At 39.2% G+C, this 27,212-nt stretch overlaps 3 protein-coding genes across 9 annotated transcripts in view; 2 read left to right on the forward strand and 1 right to left on the reverse strand.

Annotated features, from left to right (window-relative positions):
* The first annotated feature begins 2,846 nt into the window (after positions 1-2,846).
* LOC117292088 (zinc phosphodiesterase ELAC protein 2-like) lies at positions 2,847-19,277 on the forward strand. Of its 2 annotated transcripts, XM_033774010.1 has the most exons (25): positions 2,847-3,509; positions 4,074-4,124; positions 4,979-5,052; positions 5,503-5,567; positions 6,012-6,066; positions 6,326-6,394; positions 6,996-7,187; positions 7,788-7,843; positions 8,384-8,442; positions 8,990-9,050; positions 9,624-9,675; positions 10,835-10,895; positions 11,559-11,657; positions 12,158-12,335; positions 13,097-13,170; positions 13,595-13,804; positions 14,726-14,864; positions 15,275-15,313; positions 16,102-16,211; positions 16,482-16,569; positions 16,960-17,080; positions 17,553-17,631; positions 18,231-18,375; positions 18,551-18,722; positions 18,783-19,277. In XM_033774010.1, the coding sequence occupies exons 1-25, from the start codon at positions 2,938-2,940 to the stop codon at positions 18,839-18,841; spliced, it is 2,880 nt and encodes a 959-aa protein (XP_033629901.1). In that variant the 5' UTR covers positions 2,847-2,937; the 3' UTR covers positions 18,842-19,277. The 2 variants fall into 2 exon arrangements, with proteins under 2 accessions (XP_033629901.1, XP_033629900.1); XM_033774009.1 differs by having other exon boundaries at positions 18,551-19,277.
* Positions 19,278-19,371: 94 nt separating this feature from the next.
* Positions 19,372-24,891, reverse strand: LOC117292090 (nudC domain-containing protein 3-like). 2 transcript variants are annotated; one of them, XM_033774011.1, is made up of 8 exons: positions 24,767-24,891; positions 24,113-24,194; positions 23,802-23,868; positions 23,200-23,401; positions 22,764-22,926; positions 22,196-22,318; positions 21,234-21,422; positions 19,372-20,639 (listed from the first exon to the last, which is right to left on the reverse strand). In XM_033774011.1, the coding sequence occupies exons 1-8, from the start codon at positions 24,874-24,876 to the stop codon at positions 20,544-20,546; spliced, it is 1,032 nt and encodes a 343-aa protein (XP_033629902.1). In that variant the 5' UTR covers positions 24,877-24,891; the 3' UTR covers positions 19,372-20,543. The 2 variants fall into 2 exon arrangements, with proteins under 2 accessions (XP_033629902.1, XP_033629903.1); XM_033774012.1 differs by lacking the exon at positions 24,767-24,891 and adding an exon at positions 24,552-24,635.
* Positions 24,892-24,957: 66 nt separating this feature from the next.
* Positions 24,958-27,212, forward strand: part of LOC117292087 (MICAL-like protein 1) — a 28,398-nt gene continuing 26,143 nt past the window's right edge. For 4 of the 5 annotated variants that reach the window (XM_033774004.1, XM_033774006.1, XM_033774007.1 and 1 more), the window contains exon 1: positions 24,958-25,222. The gene's annotated coding sequence lies outside the window, so the exon portion shown is untranslated. Of the gene's footprint in view, positions 25,223-26,978; positions 27,032-27,212 lie in introns of those variants that run through there. The other variant, XM_033774005.1, reaches the window with a different exon arrangement.

Below are 27,212 nucleotides of genomic sequence, written 5' to 3' on the forward strand. Positions count from 1 at the left end.
GTTTTGGGGTTTTTGTTTTGGTGGGTCAGGGACTGGGTGGGGGTCAGAGGTGTGGGTGAATATATGAGGTAAAAACTTGTACTTGATTAGATTTTTTAATAGCCTTGTAAAGGCACCCTGCGAGGCAGTTTGGGACATTGGCAAAAGTTGGGTGGAGTTCAGTTTGTGCAAATAGTTCAAGAAATGTAAGGTGGGAAGGGTGGGGGGGGGGTCAGTGGAGGGAGGGTACTCGAATTGAGAAGGTAAATTATGATTAGTCGCAATTCAAATAAGATGCGTAAACTTTCAAAAATCTTAAGTCCTAAAAGATACTGCTGATGTGTATTATTTATTTGTCATTTTGCATGTGCTGTTTTCTTTTTCGTTTGTTTAGGTGAATACATTATGTTATTACTGTATAAAAGTTACTTTAGTTGTCATACAAATGAGGGTCAAAGTTCAAATTAAATATGACATGTTTTTTGTTAGTATAATTGAAACTATTCAGTTAGATCTATATCTTCAAACACTTTGTTAAACGGCTTATAGAAGTCATGGACGAAATTGTTCTTAATTTCACCAGAATTGTACATTTGTAAATATATTTACCATAAATTTATAGACTTTCAAGTAAGTAACAGGTTTATGTAAGTATTATGATATAAAACACAGATCTTAGTTTTAATTCAGGTGAAGGTCTTTCTCTTTTTGTAAAGGGCAGAGAATCAAGATATTCATTTGGAAGTTTCAGACCAAAAGTAATACTACATGAATTCTGATTGGACCCACAAATTTAATTTCATGGTCAAATCGGAATTTGTAGTCTATAAATGGCTTATCTGTCCTGCTATAAACCCCTTGCTGTGATGTTACGTTTTGGAAGTCAAATTGCATGTTAAGACAGATGTGTGTCTAACTGCGTGCAATGCGCACTGCACAGTAACAAACTGGTAATTTGACTCCCCCCAACCAAGATTTATTGCAGGTGATGACATCTGGGCCCAATTTCATAAAGCTGTTAAGCAGAAAATACTGCTTAGCAAATTGCTTTGCTGAGCAAATCATAAGTGGGACATGAGTTAGATCAATGTTAACCTTATGGAATTTTTTACTGGTAACCAGTTTCTGTTTAAGCAAGATTTGTGTGCCCTTAGCAAAGTATTTATATGCTTACAGGCATTATGAAATTGCACTCTGTTGAATTGGGTCAATTGGTTTGTGAGGTGAAAGAATATCCGCATCGGATGGGTTGGTTTCTTAAATTAGTTTTGCCTTTTCGTAATTTTTGTTGTGATTCCTTTTTCTACTCACTTAAAATTGTGTTAAATAATTTTGAAGAAATAAAACTTAATTGTGAAGAAAATTAACGTAGGGAGGTTTAACCTCCGTCAACGGAATGATTGTGAATTTGGTCTTCATTAAAGAATGCAGGTTCACTGATACATTTTGTAACCCAACGAGGAAGTATTATTTATTTTTTAGTTCAGATTTTAGTATTCATTATCTTTCGAAAAGGGACACTCACCTGAATGTTCATCTCCTTCTTTGCTGAGATGTAGAACAAAGAGTCATTCCAAAAGCTTTATTCCACGTACTGCATCTCCTTGGGAACTCCTTGCCTGGTGTATGTTTCCCTCCATCCTACGATCTATACTGTTTTAAGAGGAATATCAATTCCTACCTTCAGCTCCCGGGAGTTGTTTTCATATTTAATATTTTTCTACTTGTAGCCCCTTACAACAGCGACTTTAAGCCTTGCTTGGGGCGAACTTGCAGTTAAAAACTACAAAGCAAACAAAATTGGTTGAGGAAAATACATTACAAGGAACTGCCCCCTTATAAAGATAAAAAACTAGTCAAAAATATGAAATATTACAACATGTCCTCAATGTTTGTTTCTGGGGGGCTGGTGTAAAATAAGCTTTGTATTTTTGAAGGAAGACTATTTTGGGGGCAGTTTGATGCGAAATGAGAATAAGGGGGGTCAATAATTTGAAAAACTATTTTCAGAGATATTCTAAATAATTCCACACGGGTATATGTTAATCAGATGTGTATATTGTGGAAGTCAAGAAGTTTGCGTGAATTTTTAATCTTCCATAAAACTGAACTTTCTGCATACATCATGGACTACTGACAAGAATAATATGGCAAATGTAAATAATTTTGATAGATTGATGTTTTACAGATTGGCATCAAATGCACTGTATACATATGTCAAATGTGTCAACAATTTTGTATGTCTTTTGTCTGGGATGATAACTAAGTTCAGAGCACTTTGGAAGTCTGTACTGACGCAGAACTTTTTAAAAGTACTTCTTGGTTCTGATTTCTTCAGGAATGTTTCGTTGTTTTCCTTTTCTTGGATGTGAAGTCGATTAAAATATTTGTAAATATGATTTGCAGGCACGATTAAATATTAAACCATGTGGGAGAACACCTTAAAAAAAAGCCTTGTTGATAAATCTTTCTTCGGTGTCATTTAAATACAAATTTCTTTTTACAAGGAGCGGGACTTGGTGCAGGGCTGGTGTCCAAAGGGTGGGAGGGGGGGGGGGGGGGGGGGCAGTGTTGGACTGTGAAATCTCCGCTTTTAGCGGATATCCACTTTTTCATTGACTGTGCTGATTTTGAGAGTTAAGACCTCTAAGTCTGAGGCTGAGATCTCGTCTTTTGAGGCCAAGATCTCATCTTCCGAGATCGAGACATCTAATGCTCGGGAGGGGAAAATTTGGTTTACAGGAAATAATTAAGTAAGTAAGGTTTGCGATGAGATGAGCCGGTTTTTACTGCTCGACGTTTCGGTCAGTGTGCTTTGATCGTCTCCTGGAGGAAAAAATTAGTTCTTTTGATCACACATTCTGAGAAGCCATTTCATTATGTGCGATGCATGCAACAGCCGTTTAATTTTCTTGAACACCCAACAGCCGTTTGCTAACGATCGTCAAAATAGAACACATGCAAGAGTGGTGCAATTATGCCAAAAAACAACTCAACATTAGACGAATGTTTTTACTTAAGTTACGAGCTGTATCAAGTTGTGCATTCCAGACCAGCTTCGGAAGACCTTTGTGCTGTTGGAGAAATGTGAATTTTAACATTACTACATTGGGGAGTGTGAGAATACCTGGTGCCAAATTTGAAGCACGTCTTACACATTTTGACTGCACATTGTTGCCGCAACACCGGCCGTGGTCGTCGTCTGCAGCAGGCACTGTCGCCCGTCTTGCTGAGCCTGCGTACCCACGACTTTCAAACAGAACTTCGGGAACTTTTCACCAAACCCGTCACCCTTTTATTAGTTCTACAGCCGCCTCTGACTTTCTTGCCTCTCCATTAGGGAAGATGGCCGAAGTACAGAGACAGTCCTTCCGTAAAAAGCACAATAAGCGACAGCGTAACCTGACTGGGAATAGTGAGCAAGGAGGAGGGTTGAAACTGGACCGAAATGGGAACGTCTCCGTCCAAGTGATTGGCAGTGGCACTGCTGATTGTCCACCCTCTGTACTGGTCATAGCAGCTTCTGTCAGGTAGATATAAATCTATTGTAGAAAAAACCCATTGAAAGGCTAATAGTTAAGTAGAGTATTCTATGTAGATATAATAAATCTATTGTAGAAAAAGCCCATTGAAACTTGAAAGGCTAAGTAGATTATTTTGTACATACAAATGTTATTGGATGCATTTTTGGCATTTTTTTATTACAACCATAATTTAGCAGAACAAAAATATTAAATATTAATACGAAAATCATGAGGTGAAATCTGAAACGCACTTTTAGCCTTTATTAGCCAGCGGTTTATAAACTTGTAAGATTGATTAGCTAAAACTTTGAGCGTGTTGGGCATTGCTAATATGCTTGCATTCCACTAGTTGCGATAACTTAACCCTCCTCCCGACGGCCGCCAGGAGGAGGGTTACGTTATCGCAACTAGCATTCCACGCAAATGTGACAAACACTTTTAACTGTATTAACCACCTTTTTCCAAGAAATTTACTTAGGGCCTACCCAATCACACAAGTGTTCTATTAGTATTAGTGTTAATGGTTAATGATTCCAATCAAATCCAGTTTAATAAAGTTGTCTTTTTCAGATTTCTTTTCAACTGTGGTGAAGGAACACAGAGACTCATGTTTGAAAACAGGTAAATCAAAATGGAAGTCAAGACTTCTTTCTGAAATTGCTCTTTTAAATTTACTTTTCAAGGTGACTGATCGCTAGGCAGCTTGGCAAGTGTGCGTCGTAACTAATGCGTCCTAACCCTAAATCCTCCAATGCCCTTTTCCAACACACTCCACACCTTTAAATTCTTTCCTTCTTTTCCTGCACCTGTAAAAAATGCATCTTTTTCTTTTTGGCACCCTATCCACCTGGCTGTTGACATCACTTTCCCACAACATCCCAGTTTAGCCCAAATGGTGCTGTAAAGGGATTATGATTAACAAACCAAGAACCAAGAACACCAAATTGTTTAAACTGTAATAAGATTGGAAGAATGTCTAAAGCCTATGATACGCAATTCATTATCCTACCAGCCTCTGTCCTTCTGAGTCAATCACTTTGGCAATAGACCGATCCATAGGCTCCGCCTCCCTAATGCCATTCTGCACAACTCTGCCGCGCGCGCCAAGCATACACGCACACATGTCGGACTTTAAAGTGTCGGACTTTTGGTTGCGCAATGGGTAGTGATTGGTCAATACGCAACGGGGCGGAGCTTAATGGATCGGTCTATGGGAGACCGAGGGAATTGGGTCTGTAGTAAGGGTTAACGATTCAACAGTTTTAAAAAGCAAGGGTATTTGTAAGAATGGCAATTGTACTTTTTTTCAATGCACCAAGATCAATATCGCGTTTCTCAAAAACTAGCATCTAAATTCCACACTACAAGGTCATAGTTGAGACAGTTTGCAAAGTCTGTCAGTTTTTACGAGCAGCTTGAATTATGAAACTTGTATTATTTCATAAAATGATTTTATTGTAATTTTACACTTACAGAGTGAAGAACATGTCCAGACTGGAGCATATTTTCTTCACCAGAATGACTTGGGAAAACCTTGGAGGATCAATTGGTAAATAAAATCACTGGCTATTTGCACATGCCTGATAGTGATACTTATTCTTGAAGGAACTTAAGGCAGTTTTTCGTTGGTAAAGGACAATGTAATTTCCTCAAAGGGTGCCCTTTACCATGGAGAAAATGCCTTGGTGCCCTTGCCCTTTCGAAAACAAAGCATAGGCCTTCAGGCCTGCCTTAAGAGCGCCACTGCAGCCCGGGCTTTATCCTCCTCAGAGAGCTGAGAAAGATTAAGGAATGTTATTGGCACAATGTCCAGGGCATTAATGTAAAGCACATTGATCATGGCATTGATACGTTATTGTAAAATGCACTATATAAGAACTAGTTATTATTATTATTAGTAGTAGTAGTAGTTATAGTCTTAGTATTATTTTAAAATAGGCATATATCTAACAACCATTATCGTTTTCCATTTTGTTCACAAATTTATGACTTTATTCAGGGATGATGATTACATTGAAGAATGTTGGATTGCCCAAGCTGTCATTGTACGGACCTCCACAGTTGGTAAGATTTCCAATAATTTAACACATCTGTGTTTGTTACAAAACAAACTTTTGTGCGTACATGTATAATGAAAAGAATTGCTTCAAAAGAATAGAGGTTAAAAAGGATGGTCTTTGGACATGTTTGAGTACCACATGTGGGTATGCTTCTTTGTTTGGTGGCGAAAGCACCTCTGAGTCTTGGGGCCTTTCTCAAACCCTTGCTTGGGCTCTGTTTCCGGCTTAGGCTTGGCGCGCTGCGTACTCAGTGGAATCGCAGCAAGTACGAACCCAGTCTTCAGGCCTATACATTTATATCAGTTATTTTGCACGCAGTGGTTTGAACATCAGACGGCGCATTTTATCCGTAGCCCAAGCCGAGGTTTGAGAAATGCCTTTGCAGATATACAATTTGTTCCTTGCATTTACATCGATAAATCTTCTGTTTTTTCTTTCCCCCATTCAGGAAGAATTCAGCAAAGCTCTTCAGATATTCGCTAAGCATGAGACAATCAAAATGGGTAGGAATGTTTGTCTTAAATCTGTCGATAGGGAGCCCGCTAACATAGGGCTAGATATAGCTCAGTTGGTAGAGCGGCGGCACAATAATCTGGAGGTCATTGGTTCTAGTCATTTTTTTCTTTGTTCAACCCCAAATCGTTTAAAACTTACCCTGTCAGTTTCCCTTGTGGTTTATAATAGTGGATTGAATACCTTTAATCTGTCAGTAACTTTTTCATAAAAACTCATGTGATCTATTTTTCGGAATTGATATTGCAGATGTGAAACCGTACACTGATGGCTCCTTCTTGAATGAAATCATGGCCGTCACACCGATAGCCATACACAGTAAGTACAGGACAGCATTTGATAGCTCTTATAATCTGTCAAGCTGACATTGGGGTTGTGTAACTAGGTTAACTTACCCTTGGAGCAGCCGAGGGGCGCTGGTGGAAGGACCAGCTTCATACTATATCTTTTAATAACTACAAAATGTGTTGATCATTTCCGCTAATTTTTTTAAACTACCCTTAAACACATCACTCTTTCATATACTGTAGGGATTTCTGGGAGGGTAAACTCAAAGGTTGACAAAATACTTTGGGGTGGCAGTTTAGTCTATATGGACCCAACATAATATGCACAAAATTCCTACTGTGTGCACAAAAACTTGAATCCTCTGAATTAGGAGTAAACCAATGTGTACATTTTCAGAATGTTTCAATCTTTAGTGTGTGGGTCCAGGGAACATCTATTCATCTGTTGAGACCATTAGAAAAAGAATTGTGCCCCCAAACACAGTTATTTACCCGTAACTCAATCTGCCTTCCGATCGCGTCCAGTGGGTCCAGCATCTCTACATTTGTTCCCAGGGCTGCTCCGTGGGTTAAAAATAATGAAATGTAACAAACAAACATGTCTTTTTGCCTGCTTCCCCTCCTTCCATCAGGTAACAGTCAGAAGGGTCACATCAGCCCACCAAGCAGTCCCTCGACAAGTCACCAGGCAGACTCCCCTTCGGCTGAAGGCTTATCTGGGAGTGATGAGGAAGGTCTGGAGGAGGAAGAGGAGGGTTCTGGAAACAAGAGGAAAGCCAAGGATCCATTTGACATCATCTCAAAGATGGCCGTTCAGCAGCAAGGTGAGGAATGAGTGATTTTAGTGAGGGCAGGGTTTGAACCATCGACCTCCGATTGAACATGCCGGTGCTCCTCCATAGCCCTAGGCTGGTGGTCTCTGGAGGTCAATGGTTCAAATCCTGCTCTAATAAATTTTTCTTTGGACAAACACAAATTATTTTAAGGATCAATTTGACATCTCAAAGATGGCCGTTTAACCACAAGGTGAGGAAAGAGAGTTGTTGGATGAAGGGAGGGCAGCTCTTGCATTTTTGTACTGATTTCGATGAGCAAGTTTGAGTCGCACATTTAGTCGACTACTGGCGCAGTGACGAACTCACTCGAACGACTCGTTTGGAAGTCTAGTCAACCATCGTTACAATATTCAACACTGAAGTAGACTTAATAGACATAAAGACAAATGAGATGAGTCTTCAACTAAAAGTAGTTAAATGCATCTTAAACTGTCTCAGGAAGTTTTATCTCATTTTGATTCTCACTTGCAAAAGGTATTTCTGGCCCAGTAAACATTTTGAGCGAAAAGTCCTGCAGGTTCTTGTGGATTTTCCCCCCCAAATTCGAACCCTGAAATGTTTATAATTGTTCTTATATTCTGTATACAGGTGCAAAGAGGAGAAAGATGGAGCTTGAAGATTTGACCATTGCCTACGTATGCAAGGTAATCACACAAGAGACTTCTTGATGCCTATAATCAGGGCCCAATTTCATAGAGCTGCTGTTTACTTCCAATAAGAATGTTTGCTCTTCGATCTACTTCTCTCGTGCTAAGAATACTATCCCCAAAAGCCCCTTGGAGTCTGTAACCCCAGGGGTTGCCAAAAGGTGGAAATGCTACCATTTCAACATGCCTCCGAACCCTTGTCCGTCTGTCTGTCTGTCTGTCTGATCTTCCCATCAAGGGAACTCTGTGAACCCACAAGGTGATAAACACCAAGCTGGCAACAGCCGATCTCTCTCATACAAACATAGGTTTAGCGTCTATGATTATGAGTTGTGCATATCAAGAAATAGTGATCCAGTAACTTTAAACGACAATACTTATTCTAGTCATTGGGAAATCAGCGATTAGCTTGGTAGTTTTTGACCCCACACCCTTGTGATTGCAAGTCGTGCAGTCTAACAACTAGACCACAATTCGGATCATAGTCAGCCACTTTACTTTGCAATGACAGTAACGTTTCTTATCTCTTGCCCACAGCTACATGACACACCTGGGCGTATCATTGTGAAGAAGGCACTAGACCTCGGACTTAGACCGTAAGTGAATTTTTTATTATTCTGCTTAGGAAAAAATACGCAGGGAACTAGTCAGAATCAGTTCACATCACATAGCATTTTGGCTGGTAAATTATTTTTCTGCTATTGAGCAGAATCAGTGCTTATGATTGTGCAGGTTTATGGTTAACAGACTTGTATAAAATCATTTGGGTTTGAACGAAGACAAATTGACTGGAGCTGGATTAGAACCAGTGACCTGCAGTTTAACGTGCCGTCGCTCTACCAATTGAGATATCTAGTCCTATGGAATGGAGGTCGTTGGTTCTAATCCAGTGTAGCAAATGTTGCTCTTGTTTAAACCCAAATTATTTCAAATTTACCCCGTCAGTTTCCCTTGTGGTTCATGCATAGACATCGCTATATTCAAGAAAAGGTGTGTTCTTACATATATGTGATAACCATATTAAATACTATGTTGCTTACCCCCCCCCCCCCCCAAAAAAAATAAAATAAAAAAATAACAATAAAACAAAATAAATACATATTTACTATTATAACCCCAAGCTTTTATGGTATCGTTTTTCAGTGGTCCAGCGTACAGTATTCTCAAGGGTGGTAAATCTGTGACAACTGATGACGGAGTCGAGGTGAGTATTGTGTTGAGGAACTCTGATTCACAATCGTTCTGAAACCATTGAAATCAAAACTGAAGGGTCATTATTATTATAATTATTATTCTGGTATGAGAATGGCACCATCAGAATACATAAAATAGATCGTACATGTAGGACCTTGGTACTAAAAGAGTTAAAGACACTGGACACTATTGGTAATTGTAAAATAAACAGTCTTCTCACTTGGTGTATCTCAGCATATGCATAAAATAACAAACCTGTGAAAATTTGAGCTCAATTGGTCGTCGAAGTTGCGAGATAACTATGAAAGAAAAAACACCCTAGTCACACGAAGTTGTGTGCTTTCAGATGCTTGATTTCGAGACAGCAAAATCTAATTCTGAGGTCTCGAAATCAAATTCGTGGAAAACTACTCTTCTTGAAAACTACTTTACTTCAGAGGGAGCCGTTTCTCACAATGTTTTATACTATCAACCTCTCCCCATTACTCTTTACCAAGTGAGGTTTATGCTGATAATTATTTTGAGTAGATACCAATAGTGTCCACTGCCTTTAATTGGACATAATTGTTCTTTTTCTTTCCAGATCAAACCTGAGGATGTTATGGACCCAGGTACACCTGGAATCACCTTCATAGGTATGCAGAACCACAAAATGTTTTGTTTGATTTAGTTGGACTCAGGATTGTGCTAGAAAACTGATCATGATTTACATAGGACCAGGCTAAAGGCCGAGTCACACTGCAGCAATAACGAAAACGATAACGATCATGACGCAGAGAAAAAGCATTCTATTGGTTGAATTGTTCCACGCAGAATACGCACACGCCCATTCAACCAATGGAATGCGTTCTCTTTGCGTCGTTATCGTTATCGTTCTCGTTATCGCTGCAGTGTGACTCGGCCTTAACCATCATAATCAGAGTTCTACAGTTTGGTTGTTGAGTTACTGTATGGTGTTGGACTGAGGACTTCACTAGTAAACTGATCATGCTTTACATGGGACCAGGCAAACCACCATAGTCAGAGTCCAACAGTTTGGGTGTTGAGTTACTGTATGGTGTAGGACTGAGGACTGCACTAGTAAACTGATTATGCTTTACATGGGACCAGGCAAACCACCATACTCAGAGTTCAACAGTTTGGTTGTTGAGTTACTGTATGGTGTTGGACTGAGGACTTCACTAGTAAACTGATCATGCTTTACATGGGACCAGGCAAACCACCATAGTCAGAGTCCAACAGTTTGGGTGTTGAGTTACTGTATGGTGTAGGACTGAGGACTGCACTAGTAAACTGATTATGCTTTACATGGGACCAGGCATACCACCATAATCAGAGTTCAACAGTTTGGGTGTTGAGTTACTGTATGGTGTTGGACTGAGGACTGTACAAGTAAACTGATTATGCTTTACATGTGACCAGGTATACCCCAACAGTTTTGATGCTAAGTTACTGTATGGTGCTTTAATCAATCAAACTGAGTAATTAATTCATCTCAATGGATTCAATGCAATGAATGGTGCCACTCATCTCGCTCATCTTGCCACCTTAGTGATTAGTCCATTTTAGGTCTTTCATGTTTTCTGTCTGTTCTTTTTAGGGGTTTTCCCCTCTTGCCATATGTGTACTCTTATGTTTTGTTTTACTTCCTTAGTTTATTGTTACGTTTAACTGTTTTTGTAATGTTTAATATTAATATTTGTATCCGTCCTGTAATTGGCGCTTGTGCTGTTGGATGTTGAATATAAAAAAATATAAAAAAATAAAAAAGGTTTGCTTTTATTTTCTCTGCAGTTTTAGAGTGTCCGTCAGAGGAGTTTGTGGAATCTGTAACTAAGAATGAAGGCCTTGCAAGGTGTGTACAGTACCAAGACTCAGTTATTAATTTTAAATTGATCACTCGTTTCTATCATAACTGCGGTAGTTAAAGGGTTTGGGTACTTTTTGTAGGACACAAAACGCAATGTCCACAGGTTTGCAATAAACTTACATGGTTTGACGATAATGATGGTAGAAAGCTTCCCTTAAAATATTACTTGCTGAGGTGCTGTAAACGTATTTACCAGTTATGGCAAAAATGATATGTTTTACATGCTAAAACTGAGACGAAAATTATTTTCATTGCATTGTTTACCTCATTTCTTAAAAGTATCATTTCCACAAAAAATACCCAAGCCTTTAAAGACACTGGACACCTTTGGTAATTGTCAAAGACCTGTCTTCTCAACATGCACGAAATAATAAACCTGTGAAAATTTGAACTCAATTGTCGGCGAAGTTGCGAGATAATAATGAACGAAAAAACACCCTTGTCACATGAAGTTGCGTGCTTTCAGATGCTTGATTTTGAGACCTCACGCGGGAGGTCTCAAAATCAGTTGAAATATTTTACTGAGCAATTACTTCTTTCTCAAAGGTTACGTTACTTCAGATGGAGCCGTTTCAATTATTTTGAGTATACCAATAGTGTCCAGTGCCTTTTATGGTGATACTGAAGTGAATCTGTTCTTTCTCTCAGACACCAAGCTGATGCCAGTGACAGCGCAGTCTCTCTGGTGATTCACATGTGCCCGGAAACCGTCCTGAATGACAACAGATATCAAAGCTGGATGTGCAGGTAATATTAAAAACATTATCATCTCTGAGGACACAAATAGTGGCTTCATATATAGCGCTCATATCCATCACTCGGTTACGCTCAAGGCGCTTTAACATACAGTATTTCCTGCAAGGTATGTGGGACTACGTTTGAATAATGAGATCTACTCCTTTTACATAGCACCATGGGTTTACAAGGTGCTGTGGCGCAATATGCTGCCAATCAAACGAGGAACACTGGGGCAAACCCCTTCATTTAAACCCTTAATTTTAGCATTAATTGATTGACAGATTTATTTACCTTTCTTTATTGTAGGTTTGGTCCAGCCACTGAACACATTGTCTTCACCAGCAGCCTGTCATAACTATTACTTGGCAACCTCCATAAACAAATGTGGGCAAACACACTTGCCCACAAATCACAGATGTAGAGGGGGGTTTCTTCATTCGCTAGTGAAGACCCAGCTTCTATTTTAGTATTAATTGATCCACAGATTTATCTACCTTTCTTTACTGTAGGTTTGGTCCAGCCACAGAACACATTGTCCTCAATAGCACTTGCCGGACAGTAACACACGAGAGCTGCAGACGGCTTCAAGCCAAACTCAACCTCGTCCACCCTGGCATCTTCCCCCTCCTTCCTGTTCATGAAGCCAGCAGCTCTACACAAGCAATAGGTGATAACAGCAGTCCAATTGTGAGTATGACTTTGGTGGTATGGTTGGCTTGTGCGTAAAGCGTTCGCCTCTCACCAAGGTGACCCCGGTTCGGTTGCCGGCTAGGGCCCTATGTGAGTTGAGTTGTGCGTTGGTTATCTGCTGTGCCGCGAGGGTTTTCTGCACCATCCGGTTTTCCTCCCTCGGGAAAAATCAAACACTTTTGATCTTAGCTGTGCTCTGTGGTCATAATGGGTTGATATGGCTAGCAGCCAAAGGCGCCCTTGCATGCCTGCTTCTCGAACACGCTGTAGCCGCGCCCTTCACAATTCAGCTCTTAGCTGCGAGTAAGGATGATTAGCCCCCCAAATTATTATTATAATAGTCCTTTGGTTTCTCAGCTTTTGTTATAGACCCCTTACAGGCCTCTAAATAACCCACTACACCCACAGCAATTGCTGTGGTGCCCTGTGCTTTTACTGTGGTGCCCTAAGCCAAGTTCCGATACAAATTTCGAATTTCCTCATAGAAGAGCCCCTTACCTAAGGGAAATTGCTGTGCCCCTTTAAGAGTGAGGTCAGAGGCCTGCCCTTGCATGTGACATCACAAGTTCAAACGGTGCCATCGCCGCATAAAACGTTTGGCCAGCAAAGAATAATCTTGCTTTACATATTAGAAATAAGTGGCTGATTGAAGTGGAAGGAGTTGATAATGATATTATTTGTTTAGATCTGTCAAGGTTTTTCAAAAGATGTTTTTTTAAAGCTAATATTTCGACAACCGTGTTCTTTGCTTTCTGTAGATGAAAGATGCAAAGGTTTGCAAGGCAGAGAGTTACATGAGATACCACCTTAGACCTCATACAGGCTGGGATAGGTGAGTACTAAAAAATAATGTGTTTATTGTGACCTGCGTAAAAATCCATCGATCCAACATAAAGGTTGGATGTCAGATTAAGCTTGCATCCATTGCCTGGACTGCACTGTGCTACTGCTGGACATGAACATATGGTTTGTCGTTGTTTTACGTCTAAGATAGCAGTGTGATGGTGTCAATGCATCAGGACTCTTAGATGAATATTAATTTTGGCTTTACCCTGGTCTTGAATTGCAAAGGTTTTGTATTCAAATCCCACTGGAGTAATATGCCTGTGATTTTTTCACAGAACTGGGGAAAGTAGAGTGTACAGTGCTTTACTTTGCTTTACTATTCTTTGACCCCTATGCAAATTTAACATCTATTAAGTCTATTAGATGGTTTGAATGAATGCGCTTTTTATCCAATGATCTCCTTCATGCAGGGAGTTCATCCAATCACCAAGCAATGAACCGTTCATCCAGGAAGCGATGGCTGTGCCAGGCTTCAAAGACACCCAGGAGGAGCTTGTTAATCAACTTGAGCAGCGACCATCGGTGGAGACTGCAAAATACCCGGAATTAGTCTTCTTTGGCACTGGGTCGGCAATGCCAAACAAGGAACGCAATGTCACTGGTATCCTACTGAACGTCAGGTATGATGAAACTGAAGGGATCTTTTCGAAACGGCATAATTAATTACGGCTTCAGAATTCACCTCTGCTTCTGTGGTTTCAGAAAGACCTTAATTTTTATAGTGGATTAGGCTATGTCCAAATTGACGGCTGTGGCTACAGCAATGACTGTTGCTATGGGTGGTTCTATGGGCTTTGTATGCTCCAATCATGCTCATGTGACTATCAAGCCACAGCCACTAGTTTGGACACAGTCTTGGGGCCTTTTTCAAACCTCGGCTTGGGCTGTGCGCTGCGCACACAGTGGAAATGCAGCTGGGCCTTTAACCTGCATTTTTGGAGCAGCGCATATCAGCAGACGGAGTCTGGAACCAGAGCCCTAGCCAAGGTTTAAGAAAGGCCCTTGGACTCCTTGAACTGATGTAACTAAGGGAATAAAAGGGTAGCGATGAGCTCTTAAAAACGAGGGCCTTTATCACACGGCCACGACCCTGCAAGGTTCTAAACGGCATTTTAAGAACGAGTCACGACTCTTTTATTCCAATTCATAAATGCCTTTTTGGTTGAAGGCGTAATAAAGTAAGAAACTCTGTAAAACTTATCCATTTTCCGACATCCTTGAGCTCTGTACTTTTATGACTGAGACAGTTTTCGGATATGCATTCGTGCTGGTCATTAACAGCTCCAGCTGGTCATTATCAACCGTTTAAACACCCCCACGTGACGCGCTCTCTACCAATACGAATAGCGAAACTTTCTGAGGTATTTATGAATATTGCATCATGGATAAAGAATATGATTTCAGTTTTTACCCTGCTGAAATGTATGATAATTTTATTCCGTTTTCTTAGTCCTTGAAAAAGCCTCCTCAGCTCACAATCAGTTCAGTGTCAAATATCAATTCTTGGATTTAGAATTAAACATTTTTCCTTTTTTTTGCAGTCAAAAGCAATCCATGATATTGGACTGTGGTGAAGGAACGTTTGGTCAACTTCAGCGTTTCTATGGCGACCGAACAGATAATGTTTTGGCTAATTTGCAGAGTATTTTTGTTTCGCATATTCATGCAGATCACCATGGGGTGAGTGACCTCAACTTCAAAGAAACTTTTGATTTCATGTTATATTTTTGATGGCATGGGTTGGCAGTGCGTAATGCGCTCACCCCTCACCACTGTGGCCCTGGCTCGATTCTCGGCGAAGGCCATCATGTGAGTAGAGTTGTGTGTTGGTTCTCTGCTATGCCACAAAGTCTTCTCTCTAGGCCCTCTGGTCTACCTTCCTTCGGAAAATTATAATACTGGCTTAGTTCCGTGTTTTTTATGGCTTGATATGGCTGGCTACCACAAGGCGCCTGCATGCCTATGGCTCTAACACGTTGCAGTTGCACTAATGCTGATCAGCCTCCCAAATTAAGAGTTATTTTAAAAACAGAAAAGACTAATCAGACTCTTGAAGTAAATTTATGCAATTTTCTGTAACTTTTCTGCAGGGCCTTATGCAAATTCTTCGGGAGTGGAGAAGGGTGAAGGTAAGTTTGAATAAAACATTTCTCTTCTCTTGGTGCATTTTATCATTTAATTGTCACTGTTTTCTAACATTTGGTTTTGCACTTCACCTCAAGTTGAGTTATGCAGAATAAAATTCCAGTGATGTCTGTTTTTTCGAATTCAGATTTGCAGAGATGCGGTTGTCACCTCACTAAGCGTGGATGTATTTGACGCTCTTTATGAAAATACCATGACAGTTATTGCTGTTTTCTCAACAAATAAAAACCACTTTATTCAGCTGAAACTTTCACAAGTGACTTTTATTGTACATGTATCTTTCTTTATTTTTGTGTCTATTAAAGGCAGTGGACACTATTGGTAATTGTCAAAGACTAGCCTTCACAGTTGGTGTATTTCAACATATGCATAAAATAACAAACCTGTGAAAATTTGAGCTCAATCGGTCATCGAAGTTGCGAGATAATAATGAAAGAAAAATAACACTTGTCAAACGAAGTTGTGTGCGTTTAGATGGTTGATTTTGAGACCTCAAGTTCTAAATCTGAGGTCTCAAAATCAAAGTCGTGGAAAATTACTTCTTTCTCGAAAACTATGGCACTTCAGAGGGAGCCGTTTCTCACAATGTTTTATACTATCAACCTCTCCCTATTACTTGCCACCAAGAAAGGTTTTATGCCAATAATTATTTTGAGTAATTACCAATAGTGTCCAATGCCTTTAATCAGCATTACATTGACAACAAACTGTCTATGACTCTATACCTTTAAAGTGAATTTAATATTTGTTTTTGTTTCCCTGCATGATGAAGATGGAAAGAGGAGACATTAATAGAGATCTGATCCTGGTTGGACCAAAGCGAATGTTAATATGGCTGAATAATTATCACACCTCCTGCGAGTCCTTTATTCAACAGATGAGGTATAGTTCATCATACTTACTGTATTTCTCGGGAAATTGTAAAAAAAAAGGTACCTTCACAGGCAAAATTTAAAAATATTAAAAGGAAGCTGGAACCCAATGGATTGCCGAAAAGAAACTCTTTCTAATAATTTGCCAAATGAAGAGTTGTTATCAAAAAGCCTTAAATGTCTACACCATGTGTACATGAAGGTCACTCGGAAATTCTGAAGTGTATTTATTCAGTTCGGGGGATTTTCAAGCATGGCTGCTCTTCCTTTATTAATATAGGTTTGTGGAGCTTCAATCACTGTCTGGTAAATTGGAGGATTCATCCAGGCATGAACAATCCCTACTAGCGAGACTTGATTTGACAGAGGTAAGGTTAAGTTATAGAAAATTCATTTTTAGAGATCATCGTTTGTCTTTTTGTAGACTCTCTTCGCTTCAACGTTAATCGATTAGTTTTGAAGTGCATTTGTTAACAAGAATTTTGTGAATGTTTTTATTGATTTAATTTATGCATTTGTATGACTTAGTACAGCGCCTGGAGCATCTTTTAAGGGAGATTTTGGCGCTATGACTTATTATAATGATGATTATTAATTATTTTCATACTTTTATAGAGTTTCAGGCTAACTTAAAAAATAATCTGACTGATTTTCAAACTGAATGAGAAACTTGCTTTCATTTGTAATGAAAACTTCACATTTGGTTTCATTTCATTTTTATGCATAGCCTTATTTTATTTGGTTCACATTGTTTTCAGTACAAGACAGTTCCAGTACCCCACTGTTTCAACAGCCACGGTTTAGTGATCAAACACAAAGACGGCTGGAAGCTAGTCTACTCCGGTGACTGCATGCCCAGTCACAACCTTATCCATGCAGGTATTGTACACAAACCACAACAGATATTGTGTAGTGTTGCCTAACATAAATACTGCACACTAACAGACAGAGAAACTGACTCCCAAAATGGCACAACCAAGATATATCGGGGGTGATGACGGTGACATTCGGTGAAAACCTTCATCTCTCTCTTACTTACTCCCAATGCAGCTAGGGCTCATTTCATAGAGTTGTTAAAAAGCCAAACCTTTTGCTTAACAATTTCTTCCTAAGCAAAAATAAGCTGGACACCTGTCACAGATGGCGCAATCGCAATGGTATTTTTTTCCGGTAACCCTATAATGGTGAGCCAAAGTGTTTGGTGCCTCAGAAGCTGTATGAAATTGGGCCCTGGCTGAAGCAACCTCAACCTGAACATACTTTGCTTAGCTAGCCATAAGAAGTAGTAGTAGTATTCCCAACGCAAAAATTACAGTTTTTTATTTGATTCCTGTGTTGCTTCTTATACTAGGTAAAGATGCGGATGTTTTAATACATGAAGCTACATTAGAAGATGGTCTGGATGCTGAGGCAGTTAAGAAACGCCACAGGTAAGCACTGGTGGTACTTATTGACAATGAACCTAACTACGGTACTTCTACTGGTCACATAAACCAGGCATGTGAAATTTCCCCGTTCCTTGTTCTATTTTTTGTGGTTCGCAGTGAATACTAGACTCTGCTTTTTATGTGTAAACAGTACACACTTCTTGCACACAGAGAAATGGAACTGGCCATCGGGCTGGACATGTGAAGATTGTGCTGTGATTTGGACTTTATGAGTCAGGGGCTATGGCCAGGAAAAGGGCAGGAAACACACTGACCCATCACATAAACTAAACACTTCCCGTTTCATATAATGGCCGGTGCACTTTGTAAATTGATAGAAAATCAGCAAATCTTGAAATTTCATTAAATATTAAAACTTCTTTTACTAGTGTCAAATTTTATGGCTCTGCTTACTGCTGATACAATTGTTTCGTTTACAGGGGACTGAAGTTCAAAATTTGCAGTAAGCAGAGCCATGAAATGGATCAAGATGTTTATAGCTTGAACCTTTGAACAGCTTAAGCAGAAATCAAGAGGCTAATTGATACTTTTAAACTTATTTGAATAAATTAATCCCCTCGTTTATGTTGTTTGCCTCTCAGTATGATTTCTCAAGCGATCGATGTTGGACAGAAGATGGATGCCAAATTTATCCTTCTGACCCACTTCAGCCAACGCTATCCAAAGATCCCATTCTTCAATGAGGAGTTCAGTCACAGAGTGGGTTTGGCATTTGACAACATGAGGGTAAGTGTGGGGAGGGAGATGGTCCTTAGTGGGAGGGGACAGGGTCCTTAGGGGAAGGGCGCAGGGTCCCCAGTGGGAGGGGGACACGGTCCACACCGTGAGCATCTTTACTTGATGGTTACAGTCGCGTGAAAAAAGTGTTCTTATCATTTTTATTATGTTGTTTGATTAAAAGGTATCATTCTCCGAGCTCGACCAGTTGCCCCTCTGCCTGCCCGCCTTGAAGAAGCTCTTCACTGAGTACATTCAGGAGATGCAGGGAAACAGGAATAAAAGGGTTGAGAAGGAGACCGTCCTCAACCTTGAGAGCCTTCTCAAGGGAGGGAAGGTCATCGTCTCTGAAACAGATTCAAATGAGAAACAAGAGAATGCAAAAGGTCAGAGCCTGCACATTGTCCCAGAAACAGATTCAACGACAAATGAGGAGCAAGAGAATGCGGAAGGTCAGACAAAGTCGGTTAGCTGATATGACCTCCATGGGAAGGTCAGAATCAAAGAGGATAACTAGACAGCAAACCCATAAGGGTCAGTTATCTAAACAAGGTATAGTTATCTAAGATTAGATATGACCTCTAAGGGGAGGCTTTTTGGTGGAGACAAATCTGGCTGGGAACTAAAGTGAAGATTACCAAGACTGCTTTGGTTAATCTGATATGACCTCCATGGAAAGGTCAGAATCAAAGGGGATGACTGGACAGCAAACACTTCAGGTCAGTTATCTTAGATAAGGTATGACCTCTAGGGAAGGTCTTTACGGTGGAGACAAGCCCAGCTGGGAATAAAAGTGAAGATTACCGATACTGCTTCGGTTTAGATGGTATGGAAAGGTCAGCATCAAAGAGAATGACCTCTAAACCATTTTAAGGTTAATGATGTGAATACAACTGGAAATTGAACCCTAAAAGACTGTTGGACATCTTAATCAGCAATATCTCTTGGTCGAGTGCGGACGATCATAAATAAACATCACATTAATTTACTTCATTTGACATCCGATGGATTTCACTCGACATGCTTGCGATATTTTATTTGACTGTTTCATTATTTTGAAGCACAACTTGAAGCAGTGAGCTATAAACAATTAATATACATTTATGTACAAAGAAAAGCCTAGGGCTTTTTGGAATGAATTTGGCATGTTATCATACAGTTTAATAATAAGCCCAATGAACAATTTTCAGTATTGACTTGTTGACAATTCAAATAAATGTTTGTCACGGTACATACTCTCACATGTTTAAACTGCTTTCGTGATAATGCTTGCTGTTGAATGTGCCCCATTTAAATTTGCCCGTAGTCGCGAGCCGTTGCGCAACCACCACGACAAACATGTAACGACTTGTCCACAAGTCCACTTTGAGTATAGATTGTCCGTTAACAAAGTGCTATAGTTTAAGACTGATTAATTTGTACAAGCTTAAAGACGCTGGACCAACAAGCCATTTGCAAGTTGGCTAGACTTGCCTAGTAAGTCTGCTGCCATCCAGCATCCTCAACAGGTACCTGTATTGTTACTCGGAACTCAGTTCGCACTTTTGGTAGGTACAATGTTCACCATTATTGCCAGGTGTATTACCCAAATAATATCTTTTATGATATGAATTTGTTAGGAAATTTATAATTTAGTAAGAATTCACATTGATCATACATATGTACAAATAAATCCCAAAATATGATTTTGGTTGTTTTTTTCTGTCCCAAAATAACCCAAGCACTAATTGTGATGGAAATTGACAGCTTTGTTTGACTTTGTAATTCAGCATTTAAAAACATGTGCACTTTATGTAACCAAATTTGTTTTTGTTTTTATTTAAATAAAAAGAAAAACATTGCATGGAAATAAATTACTCTTCAAGTTGGACACAAAAGATATGTTTTCTTCTTTTTGTGAATCAATGGATTACAAAACAACAGGGTGTATCCTCAACGAATTTCATGCTTTTTAAGAACAAAGTAGGATGTGGAACTTTGCATGGTGGGAGTATAATAACATGAGGTTTGCAGTAGCACAATGTGTAAATCTCTTATGAGAAGTGTCGGTTCTTGAGTTGTCAATCACCGGTTCTTTTCAGAACCAACACGACTCAAAAGAGATTTACACAACCCTGCTACTGCAAACCTCACCTAATGAATATTCAAATATGCTAATCACATATGCGAAAACAACATCATGTGGTAATGTTCAATGCGGAGGGATCAAACTCGGTGCCCTTGAAGGGTGAACCGTCAGTGTTCCAAGCTTTCCGTAGAATTTCCTGTGTCTCCTGTTAGAAATAGACGGATGAAATAAAATAAAATGAATGACAAAAAGCACTACAGGTATACTAGCAATTTTCCTATATGGGATGGGATTTGAGGCATGGCATTTTGAGGTATCAATGTATATTTGGTTTGCAGTAACACCATGTATATATCTACTTAATGGGTAGATAAAGTTCCTTTAAGAACTAGATTTGCTAGATATTTCATAACTCGGGAGACTACTAGATTTTTGGAATTCACTTCTTTTTTTACTACTACCTCGGCAGAATATGAAAAATCAACCTTGACTACTAGTTTTGCTTTAGTGGATCGAGTAGACTTCGTTATTAACTTCACTGCAGCAGAGAGAGTTCTTCCTCACTGTCCAATTTCATAAAGCCTGTAAGCACAAAACTTGCTTAGCACAAACAACTTCTGCTTAGCAAAAATTGTTCACAAGCTAGGATACCATACAGTTACAATTGCAGTCACTGGTACCTCGGGTCAATTCTTGCTTTGCCAAGAAATTTGCTGAGCAGAATTGTATGCTTAAAAACAGCTTTATGAAATTGGGCCCAGATGTCTTATTTGGTATAAAGAAAACAAGATAGTCTCACCATTTCTTTAATCGTCGGTTTTCCTTGTCTCTTCTGTTCCATGTCGAACATGACTCTCTGGTAGTCTTGTTGGGCATCCTCGTCCATATCGCTGACATTCTGGACGTTACTGATACTCTTGTTATCGATTTCTGGTTCTCCTTGCACCACCGCACGCCACCAGGCGTCCCTGTGCTTCTCAAGGCTGAGCTGCAATCAGAATAGAGATGATGAACATTAAAGTCACTGGACACCTTTGGTGGTAAATGTCAAAGACCAGTATTCTAACTTGGTGTAGCTCAACATATGCATAAAAATCACAAACCTGTGAAAATTTTGATTCAATTGGTCATTAAAGTCGCAAGAGAATAGTGACACACAAATAGTGTTGCACAAATTTGTGTGCTTTCAGTAGCCAATAAAAAGGTGCAGGCCTGAAGTCTCTTAATATTTGAGTGAGAAATGACCACTTTCTCAACCATTATGCCAACAATTATTTTGAGTAATACCAATATTGTCCAGTGCCTTTAAAGGAACAAGATTTAGGTGCGATATAAGAAGATCATTCTCAGAGGTTTTAGGTCCAGAATTACATGGTGGCCATGGTCTCTGTTGCCCTGGTCTTTGCCTTGGTGCCCCTTTCTTCTTCTTCTTCTTCCAAGTAAAGTGCAGACTTCATGGTATAAATATAACGCACTGAGAGGTTGGTGCGCGGGCTGTCCAAGTTTGAGCGGGGGCAAACAAAATAAAAACTCATATGCAAATATGATGTACAGTGTTGTGCAGACTATAAGACTCTTCCAATGGAAGTGCCTGAAATGAAAATTACATTGGCCGCATTCACATGGCTGATTAGTTAATTTAAGGCATATCACGTGATGAGCTTCAAGGGATGTCAGGACATTTTGTTAGTTTCAGCGATTCAGATTCTAAAATGAACAACTTTTCCAGAATTCACTTTCCACAGCACACTCCCAACGCACCTGTACATAACTGCCAGGATGCAGACTCCAAATTGATTCATCACAGCGGATCTTCATTGTCAGCTTGCCCTCAATTAACACCTGGGGCTCTGACGTACCCGCGTGATGACTCTGAACAGCAACCTGCACAATTCAATTCAAATCAGGTCAATTATTTATTCATCATGCCAGTATGAAAATAATTTCCTCAGTTTGCACATATAAAAAATTTAAAATATAAAAATACACTCCACATAATTCTTCAATGACACATGATCACAATTACATGAACAAAACTAAGTATAAATAACAATCAATCAATCAATCAGTCAATCAATATAACAAGTGTTATTTAGAAAATGGCTTCGCTCTTCAAACAACATGCTCTTCAAAGTGTGAGACCTTTTCTGCTCCTGCTTGGTTGTTTTTTGAAGCAGTGTGCATTTTACATGGTGCATCAACATCAAAACTGAGTTCGGAGCCCGAGCCTAAGTGAAGACTTTGAAAAATCTGTAGGACTACTTGAACATACATTCATACTGAAAGCAAAGACAGAAAAAGTCCTCGTCTTCATTCCCAATGTTGTTACCTTTATTGAATCTTCTTTAATTTCCACCTTGAGATCTTTGGCTTTCTTCAGTGTCTCTGGAACAAACACCTTGACATCAAGGTCATGTAATGTCTGAGCCCAGGCGTACGTCTCCCTTAATGCCCCGTTGTAGGTGTCTGCTGATGATATCATTGCACTGGTTCTGGAATCAAAGCAATTCATTTACCTTAGCGATTAGAAATAAAGGGCTAGAAACCTCAGTTGGTAGACCACCGGCAGGATAATCTGGGGGTCTTAGGTTCTGAAAATCCTGCTCCAGTTAGGTTTTCTTTGTTCAACCCACAATAAAAAATGTAAAGAGTTAAAACTAGTTGACTTTTAGATTATAGACCACAAGGGAAACGACTGGGTAAATTCAAACTTTATTTTGAGTTGAACAAAGAATGACAAAAAATATAATGACATACGCATGTACCTCTTTTGTTGTAAAGTTGTCGATGACAAATCTTGTTTCACAGTTTCTCCAGCAACTTCTCCTCTGTCCTCATTCGTCTCGTCTGTGAGTCTTTCTTTTCTTTCTCCCACGTCTTCCGACTTACTCTCTTCCCTGCTTGAAGGTTTTTCAACATCAGGCAGTTCCGTAATCTCAACTGTATTGCTTGGGTTTGGCACAGCCGCTAAAAGTTTGTTTTAATGTCAAACAAACAGACAAAGAGAGGGGGAAAAAAATAAAAATGAAGGAACAAATAATATAAGCAGGGGAGTTGCCCTTAACTTGGTTTGTGTATTGCCAGCAGGACTATTAGTTAGTTTGACAGTTCACTTGTCTGTTTTTCAAGAAATATAAATGTTTTTCAACACTGAACTAGCCAGTCAGACTACTTGGGGTATATTTTGACTGGTTCTCAAACTGGCATTTGGTCAGCGGAACACTACTAAGGGAGACCACTGAGTCTGAAATAACACATACGAAAAAATTGTGTGTAAATTAACTCTTAGTCAACTAAATTTACAATTTTTGATAATGTATTTTATAATTTTAAAAACAAATGGACTCAAAAATATAAATGGTCTTACCCATTAAGGAACTCTCCAACTCTTCAAGCGGTGGACCATTGCCAATTTTCTCGTACTTTGTGAAAGCCTGGTTAGACAGATAAAAGCAATAAGGAAAAAGGGAAACGTGATTTCTCAAAAAAAATCTGCTTATTGGTTTTCTCCCTAACAACTGAACTAGCCAAAGATGACTCAATATTTGTCTAAATCTACAAGATACATTGGGGGAATTTTGATTGAGACACAAGGTGGCACAACACTTACAAGGTAGATAACACTTAAAATGTGGACAAAAAGAAAACAGATATTTCAGAGAATAAAATCAACCTCACCTTCATGACTAACTTTTTAGCCATTCCTGGAGGCAACCCCATTGTGTCGTGCTCATGGCGCATCAGTTTATAGAAGTCTGTCCTGAAAATGAAAGATATGGGAAATTTGCATCAACGTTGTTGGTGGTATAAACATAAACAAACAATAACTGCTGATGCATCATGATATAATTATTGATGTTATTGTGATGTTCCACGTCACTTGATACATCATGATCATGATACAGTCATGTTTGGTGTATTTATGGAAGCCACTCTTACTAGTTATAATATTATTATTTTTGTTCTGCCAGTGGCACCATTTTAAAAAAATGTTTTAGTTTACAAACAAAAGGAATACAATTTCACAATAATTAAATTAATTTAATTCTTAGATAAGAAGATTAAAAAAGCGGTGGCAGGGTATGGACCCCCACCCGCCCCGGTGCACTGTGCATACAATTTCAAGCTTTGCCACAAAAAGTGGGGCTTTAAACGTCTTAACCAACGTACGACGTTGGGCATGGGCTGGCGTGTGGCGGTGAGAGAGTGGGGTTCGTCGTTCGTAAGTTCGTCGTGTATCAGATACAATTTGTTGGTAGAGAAAGTCTGAAATCGTGAGCTTATTGAGCTAAAACTTAAAACCGGATTAGACAAGCACACTGAAAAAGTTACCTTCTGTACAGGAACTCAAACATAACATCGAGGAATGTGTCTATCTGTTGAACATGTTGCAAAATATCACAGAGATTTCCATCAAACTTTCCAGCCATGGGCGCAGCCATCTTGAATTTTACCCAAGATTCTCAAAACCGGAAACGATACAGCACAAACAGTTGCAACTTTTTTTTGAAGGGGGTTCAGCGTTTATTTTATGATTTAAGATTGTTTTAAAATAACTCGTTAGCAACTCCACAGAAATATTTTCCTTTGAAAATAAATTGAAAGTTTTCTTAATATTAAAAATATTTTAAGATTGGATTAATCTCCAATAAATTTTGTGTTAAAAGAACCACCACAACGCAAACACTCCTACAACAGAAAATGGACTCTTCCAATTGGTATTGCACTCATGACATCTCATTCGTGATATTAATAACAGGGCAGTCTCACGTAAGGTTGTCAGAAAAGGTAAGTAAAAACTTTGGAATGTCGTAATAAATGTGCAAATATCTTAATACAATTAATAAATTTTTAAGTGTTGAAGATAAAATTTGAGTTTGTAATAAATATGAGGTCATTTAAGTTTAACATGGTTCAAGCCAAAAGAAAAGTGAAGGAGTGTCGATCCTCGGCCATGTCGGCCGGCCTTCGTTGCATTGTACTTGTACGTAGTTCAGTCTCGAGACTTTCGCTCGTTATTTTCCGCCCGGGACGGTGTAAACATCGAACTTCTTGGGAAGAATTCTTCCATGGTGTAGTGTTTACTGTCATATTGTCTCTCATTCTAAACTATATGACAAATTTATCAAATCAAAATAACAATTTATCTGCTGTGCTAGCCATTTTTGGTTGTGCTTTTTCAAGCAGTTCTAATCTATGAAGAAGTTGGGTCCAGTTCAGCATATTCACTCCTACATATACCAAGCAACAATTTTAGTTAGAGTTAGACAGCTTTATGGAATGTAATTGTAATAACACAGGAATTGAAACTTGATACACATGGTCATCCTGTTCTGTTGTGAACTATAATTGATGAAGTCCTTTCTTCTGTAGTGTTTGTACTTGTTGTAGGCCTATAAAAAAAAATAATATTAGAGGCACTTTCACTTTCAGTTTTATTTCACATAAGGCCAAATAAAAAATACCAGTTGACCGTCCGGGTTTTTCAAAAAAGAGGAGGATGAGGGCCTTACTATTTACTATTTACTATTTTTTTTTTCAAGATGGCTGCTAAGTTCTTCTAGAAACTATAAAGGCTCCCCCGTGGGTCTAACATTTTGGGCCTCCTTCACGCTATACGTTTTTCAAATCAGCGTTGATAGGTGAAAGTTTTACGACCGTTAGCCAGCAATAACTGAAGTTTCTTTTGTACAACACTACCAAAACTTTCCCCACATACTCAATATACATTCATTATGCTTGCATTGCCTTTTTGTTGAGTGAAATTAAAAGCATCATCAAAAAATGCAATTTTCTGCTCGGTACTCACTGTTGTTTTTGCTGCCGCATCGCACGTTTTTTGACTTCTCAATATGCTCAACGCTTTATAAATCGGGCACCAGTCTACTACATGTAGATCGACAAACTACTGAGCCACGACCGAGTTTGACTAAACCATTGTGAAAGGGGTGTTACGAACCCTTGTGGCAGTGCGTGCGCTGTTTGTTTACAAATACCCGCCGTTCATGCATAAAGCGCCCACGCACGGGTTTGTAACACCCCTCTCACAGAATGGTTTAGTCTGACTCGGCCACGGCTCGGCAGTTCGTCGATCTACATGTAGTAGGCCGCATCGCACCTTTCTTGACCTCTCATTTTATTATACAAAATTCGAAAAATAGTAAATAGTATTAAAAAAAAAGGATGCGGCCCCCAAAAAGGATGCGGGCGGGGACGATCAACTGGTATATATTTTTTATTTAGCCTAATAATACTGTATACAAAATCTACGGCAGCGGGTTTTTTCCGTCCACCATCAAGGACTGGAATGCCTTACCCATTAGTTGGATTACTAGCAACTCATTAAGATTATATATCTTCAAGGACACCCTCACTAAGCACTTCAAAAATTAAGCCATCCCATCCACACAATGCGCAAAGCTGGTGTGATGTGTCTTTAGATTTTTATTTGCTGGCTCAACAATCAATACAGATACAGATACAGACTTCATTGTCTCAAGTTTTCTCATGAAGAAGAATGAATGTGCTCTTTTTAAACAGTTATATGTTATGAAAGACAACCAGGCTGTGAAACTCTCAAGGGAATCTACACCTAAAGTTAGTTATTGAAACCACAATGTTGCACTTTCTATGAAATATACTTCCTGAGCTTGCTTACTCTTTATGCATGAAGAGCCACACACTTTAGCAGGCACAGTTTGGTGAACTTGCTATTGTAGTTATATTGTTCCTTGTGGTAAAGAATCCCCTATGGGGACCAAGTTTAACAAAGAGAAAC

Source organism: Asterias rubens, chromosome 7 (assembly GCF_902459465.1).
Source record: "Asterias rubens chromosome 7, eAstRub1.3, whole genome shotgun sequence".
NCBI lineage: Eukaryota > Metazoa > Echinodermata > Asteroidea > Forcipulatida > Asteriidae > Asterias > Asterias rubens.

Coding starts and splice junctions, on each gene's coding strand:
- LOC117292088 (XM_033774009.1), top strand. CDS start 2,938: ATGCAAGAGTGGTGCAATTATGCCAAAAAACAACTCAACATTAGACGA. Junction 6,067..6,325: donor GCATGAGACAATCAAAATGG/GTAGGAATGTTT, acceptor TTGATATTGCAG/ATGTGAAACCGTACACTGAT. Junction 13,805..14,725: donor GGTATCCTACTGAACGTCAG/GTATGATGAAAC, acceptor TTTTTTTTGCAG/TCAAAAGCAATCCATGATAT.
- LOC117292090 (XM_033774011.1), bottom strand. CDS start 24,876: ATGGCTGCGCCCATGGCTGGAAAGTTTGATGGAAATCTCTGTGATATT. Junction 24,195..24,766: donor TTTGAGTTCCTGTACAGAAG/GTAACTTTTTCA, acceptor TTTCATTTTCAG/GACAGACTTCTATAAACTGA. Junction 21,423..22,195: donor ATCCTGGCAGTTATGTACAG/GTGCGTTGGGAG, acceptor TTCTGATTGCAG/CTCAGCCTTGAGAAGCACAG.